Below are 5,790 nucleotides of genomic sequence, written 5' to 3'. Positions count from 1 at the left end.
TCTCGACTTTTACTTGATCATCAGCAGCGAATTGTGTGCAGAAACTGGATTCATGGCAATCGTGATGTGTTTTGCTGGTCCAATATTGCTGAGTATTTGCTTCTCGACAATCTGCGATAACCTTATCACCGAAATTTCCAACTCGCCGAGCGCTGGACACGCAATTATCAGTGTGTTTGTCACCCTGTTTGAACTCCCATCGATCTCGGGATTCGAGGGCTGGTCAGTGTGCCTCTGCTTTCAGTGCTAGTCCGGTGCTTTCAGTGTTCAGAGCGCTCCTCACGTCTTTTCGCCTGCTTCCAATCGTCTATTTTTCGTTCCGTGATAAGAAATCCCACTTTATTGCTCTGTGTGATTATTTGTTGAGGCTCGCGCTCTTGGGTGTGACCAGTCGCTTTCCATCAATCACTGGCGCTCGTGCAAAGCTCTGCAGCATGAAGATCGAGTGGGCGCCGCTCAACGTGCCCTTCCACCGGCGCATGGAGACACTCGCGGCGGCGGCGTGGATGGCCCTCATCCTCTTCGGCGAGCTGGTCATCCTCTTCATCTACCTGGCGCTCCTCGTGAAGGGCAACATCTACATTCAGACGCTGTGCGTGATTTACTTCATTTTCCTCTACCAAGACCGCGGAGCGGGCGAAAACGGCGGTCGAGGTCAAGGGTGAGTCAAGACAATTCCCTTTGTGCCCAAGAGATTCCAACACTTTCAATTGTAATTTCGCGTGGAGAGATATAAAAATATCGATTAAAAATGAGTAAAATACTTTTATGGCTTTCACAATAGTGACTTTGTGTAGAATTAGCATTTTCTAATAACTCATTAGCATTTAAAGAACATAATAATTTGATATTGCAAATGGATTTGAGTTAATTATAGGATTTTCCTCAAGATTAACGCAAATGTTTTTACAAAACCTACCGGATTTCTTATCACTTTCCAATGATTACACACATTTCACATCATTAGAAGATGAATTTAATTCGCAATGAATTATCAGCCATAATCTCTTGTGCTTTTATCGACAGTTACTAGAAAACACGAACGGTGGAAGGTCATTTTCTCCTTCTGGATATTGATTTACACACTGTTTGTAACCTTTGGCGTCTTCTTTTCAGGTCGAAGTGGCTGAGAAATTGGACTTGGTGGAAGTTGTACAGAAATTACTTCCCCGTTGAACTTGTGAAGACCGTCGATTTGCCCGCCGATCGGAATTACTTGCTGGCGGCCTTCCCGCACGGACTTCTGAGGTAACATCTTGAGCCCAGAAGAAATCTCCACGGAGAAATACCCAAGATAAGATTATTCACTTGATTTGTTGCCCAGCTCAATCCTCCTTTTCCCTTTCATTCACAAGTTGTTGGGTGGAAAAAATGAGGAAACACATTAATCGAAGAGTGAAATGTTATCAAGTTCAATGCATTGACGGTCTGTTTGCATTGGATTTCTTGGTTCAAGTTCGAGTGGCACGGAGAGATTAAATTTCAATAGGGCGTGTGTCATCAAGGGGTTATTTGTCGATAAAGACTTTCCTCGCTCTTTGTGAGTAATCTATTTATTGATTATTTAATATTCAAGAGAGCCCCAAATCATGGCTTTTCCTCGTCCAATAAAAGCATAAAGTCATTACGTTTGTGGGAATGTGATGAAATTTCTCACAATATTATGATTTTTGATGTGTTGTGATAATTACGATCTTTACCCTCTGATTTGGGCACGCGAAACTAGAGACGATAATGAAAGCGTATCAATCAAACTAAATGGACTATTTGTGGATATGTCTTATCAAGTGCCTTGGCCCTGTAGATAAGAAATTTCGCGCATTTTCTTCATGTTGTTTCACTCTTTCTTCGCAGTTCGGCCGCATTCACTAGCTTCTGCACTGACACCACAGGTTGGCCTAAGCTCTTCCCCGGCGTTCGCGCCAAACTGGTCACTCTGGGCTTCCACTTTTACATCCCCATCTTCAGAGAGCTGCTCCTGAGCTGGGGTGAGTCGACATTCCCGTGGGGAAGATAATCGGGCTTGTATTTGTAATTAAATTGCGTTGATTCTTATCCACCAGGAATGGTCTCAGTGTCCGCTAAGAGTCTCCACACGCTTCTGACCTGGTCCAATGACAAGAACCACCCAAAGAACTACGACGGCAACACTTCCACAGCTTGCGTGATCGTTGTTGGCGGCGCCCAGGAAGCGCTCAACACGCGTCCGAACAACTATCAGCTGGTCCTGAAGAAGCGCAAGGGATTCGTGAAGATGGCTCTGAGGACAGGGACGTCTCTGGTTCCCGTGATGTCTTTCGGGGAGCTCGATCTCTTCGATCAGCCCGCCAATCCGCCAGGATCTCTGCTGCGTCGCTACCAGGAGTTCGTGAAGAGAGTCACCGGAATCGCGCCAGCCAAATTCATCGGACGCGGCTTCTTCCAATACAGCTACGGCATGATTCCGCGCCGGAAGCCGCTGACGACGGTGATCGGGGCGCCAATTGCCGTGCCGAAGATCGATGAGCCCACGATTGAGGACGTGGAGAAATATCACGAAGAGTTCTGCAAGGCGCTCACGGACCTGTTCAACACGCACAAGACCAAGTACATCAAGGATCACGAGAATGTGCACCTGAGAATTGACTGAAAAGCCCCCAAAAGCTGCTATCGAGAAAATTGCTTAAAAGCCAAGCAAGTGACTAGAGTTGCTCATTAGGTGAAACCTGAGATATTAACTTACGCGAGGAAGAGAGACCAAAGTATTTTTCCTCATGTCTCTCCATATCTTCATATACAAATTTACTTAACTATTTAAGGATCTACATAAATTGGGGGTTTTGCAATAAATTGTTTACTGTTGTACACAAAGTATTTTGGTGGAGTTTGTAACACATTTCGGTGTGCACGATTGTCAAACAATGAGGAAATGAAAGAATTGATAAGGGAATTTGGTGAAGCGTTGAACTTTTGTTGACATTTTTCAACACGCTCTTTAGTGGTTATGCACAATCCTCATATTTATCAGCAATTGTATCATTAATACAAGATTAAATTGAGATCAAATCAAGAAACAATGTACAATTCTTAGGGAAATGTTAGACAAGGCATAGTTTGGAAGAATAAACATTTTTACAGAATTTCTTGTCTCAATTAATTACAGGTAAGCTTAAATGCCTTTTCAACTCCATTTTCATTGCATTTGCATACAAATTTTCCTACACAATCGATTGACTTTTATTGATTCCAAAGAACCCTCCAGTTTTCAGTGTTCAAGCAGACATGTGATACAGTTAGATCCCGGTGATAAAATAAATCCACTGTGGAGTGTATGACGAGTGACAAGGGGCTTGTCTGTGTCGTTCCTCAGTCGCCACATCAAGTGTCTCACTTACTCACGCGATTGTAAGGTTTCCTCAATCTCTAGAAAAATAGAATTCACACGGAGACAAGCCCATATCGAGTCTTGAGAGTCTCACAAAGTCTTCAGCCATCGTGGAGAGCAGAAGTGCCCGACAATGCAGCAATATCCGGAAACGTTCACCAACAACATTCGGGAGAATCCCGATGTGTCCATTGTTGGTGGTGGGCTCGTGGGCTCCTTGCTAGCCCTGCACCTGGGCAAGAAGGGCTATCAGGTGCATCTGTACGAGTTCCGTGACGACGTCCGGACGACTGAGTTGATTGGCGGCAGGAGTATCAATCTGGCGTTGTCCGTTCGAGGAAGAAAAGCTCTGGCGGCGGTTGGTCTGGAAGATGTAATTCTGAAACACGCAATCCCGATGCGTGGCCGGATGATCCATGATCTCAACGGCAAGCGCCGAATTGTGCCCTACGATAAGACGAAGAATCAGGTAAATAATATCTCTTTCCGTGTGTGTATTAAAGAAAGTGTTAAGCAAATTGTTATCTTTCGCAGTGCATTTATTCCGTGGGTCGCAAATATTTAAATGAGGTCCTTTTAAACGGTAAGTTTTCTATCCAATCCAATTTATTACGCTCATAAGACTTCATATCATATAGTGTCGCGACAAAGTCGTGACTGTAAAATGATACTTTAAGATACATGTGCTGAAAAAATGTCTCTGAAGTAGGTTTTCAAGTATCGCATGCGAATACTTCGAGAGATAATTTGAAATATTTGAGCTTTTATCGAAAATTACTCACACAATTTTTCTAACAAGAAAGTATACGAGAAAGTACTAAAATACCTTTCTTATGTAACTTCTTGTGATGCAAAGGATTATTAAACAAACCTAACGTGACAGTTGAATACAAGATGTTATGTACATAAGATATACATACATCCATTCTTTTTCTTTCAGCTTCTGAGCGCTATCCAAATATACATCTGAATTTCAACCATAAACTAATGGACATGCGTGTAGAGGAAACTCAGATGACTTTTAAAAAGTAAGGTCACACTGTGGCATTACAATAAGACATGACCTGATCTTTCTCTGTATCCTTTCAAGTCCAAAGACCGATGAAGTTAAGGAAGTCGCAACGGACATGATCATTGGCTGCGACGGAGCCTTTTCGGCGGTTCGACGCCACATGATTTCACGCCCGGGCTTCGATTTCAGTCAAACCTACATCGAACACGGCTACTTGGAGCTCTGTATTCCGCCCACGGCTTCCGGAGACTTTGCCATGCCTCACAATTTCCTGCACATTTGGCCTCGCGGGAAGTTCATGATGATTGCGCTGCCTAATCAGGATAAATCCTGGACAGTGACGCTGTTCATGCCGTTTGAGAACTTCGATATGCTTCAAACTCCGAAGGATCTGCTGGATTTCTTCGGGACGCATTTTGCAGATTCCATTCAGCTTATTGGGAAGGAAAGACTCATAAAGGACTTCTTCAAGATCAAACCACAAACTCTAGTGATGATCAAAGTGAGTTTAGCTGTACAGATTGCCTCTGAATTGTATAATAACAACTGTTGCATATCCTTAGTGTCGTCCTTATCACATTTCCAACAATGTCCTACTCATGGGCGACGCTGCTCACGCCATGGTGCCCTTTTACGGCCAAGGGATGAATGCTGGCTTCGAGGATTGCTCCATTCTCAGTGAAATCCTGGACCGATCGCCCAATATGGACTTCTACTCGGCCATCAGGGAGTTCTCAGCGAAGCGCTGGGAAGACGCTTTTGCCATCTGCGATCTCGCCATGTACAACTACGTCGAGATGCGCGACCTGGTGAACCGCAGGAGTTACCTGTGGCGCAAGAAACTCGATGACTTCCTCTTCTGGTTCATGCCCAACACTTGGATGCCGCTGTACAACACCGTGTCCTTCTCCCACATGCCCTATCGCAAGTGCATCGAGAACCGCGAGTGGCAGAACAGAGTCCTCAATTGGTCTATGGTGTCCTTAGCAGGAGCAGGACTCGCTGCAGTGGCCAGTGGAGTGGCTAAGGCGGTTTGGTACCCGTAAAACTCCACGTAAACACTGGGAGAAGTTAAAGCTTTTAATACAATCCATGCAATCTCTAATAAACAAAAAATCTGGGTGAATGTGCGTCTTCACTAAGCTTTTAATTTTTACAACCCTCATAAATAATTTGTACAACAAGGTATTCAACTTTGCTCAACTGTGTCAACAAGCAGTTTATTGTCCAAAAAAGTTCAGAAACAATACGTGAAAGATAATAATTTATTCTTTCCAAAAATGTATATAAATAAGACGTGCTGAACTATGCGTACTTTCATACGCGAATTTCTATAATGACATGCGTTTTTTTACCATATTTAATTTCAGATAAAGTTCCTGGAAATATATAAGTAATCTTCTTTTTTTCACGT

The 5,790-nt window shown here is 43.6% G+C and overlaps 2 protein-coding genes across 2 annotated transcripts; both read left to right on the top strand.

Annotated features, from left to right (window-relative positions):
- The first annotated feature begins 208 nt into the window (after nt 1–208).
- LOC132261122 (2-acylglycerol O-acyltransferase 1-like) lies at nt 209–3,119 on the top strand. Its single transcript, XM_059759691.1, has 4 exons — nt 209–661; nt 1,117–1,248; nt 1,855–1,988; nt 2,064–3,119. Exons 1-4 carry the CDS (start codon nt 435–437, stop codon nt 2,627–2,629), a joined length of 1,059 nt encoding a protein of 352 aa, XP_059615674.1. The 5' UTR covers nt 209–434; the 3' UTR covers nt 2,630–3,119.
- A 203-nt stretch (nt 3,120–3,322) lies between these two features.
- On the top strand, nt 3,323–5,647 carry LOC132259345 (kynurenine 3-monooxygenase). Its single transcript, XM_059756934.1, has 5 exons — nt 3,323–3,833; nt 3,899–3,947; nt 4,305–4,392; nt 4,455–4,878; nt 4,940–5,647. Exons 1-5 carry the CDS (start codon nt 3,498–3,500, stop codon nt 5,420–5,422), a joined length of 1,380 nt encoding a protein of 459 aa, XP_059612917.1. The 5' UTR covers nt 3,323–3,497; the 3' UTR covers nt 5,423–5,647.
- Nucleotides 5,648–5,790: the final 143 nt, after the last annotated feature.

This window comes from Phlebotomus argentipes, unplaced genomic scaffold, assembly GCF_947086385.1.
Source record: "Phlebotomus argentipes unplaced genomic scaffold, Phlebotomus argentipes genome assembly scaffold_18, whole genome shotgun sequence".
Taxonomy (NCBI): domain Eukaryota; kingdom Metazoa; phylum Arthropoda; class Insecta; order Diptera; family Psychodidae; genus Phlebotomus; species Phlebotomus argentipes.
Note: the sequence above shows the minus strand (reverse complement) of the source record. Positions and strands in the feature narration are given on the sequence as shown.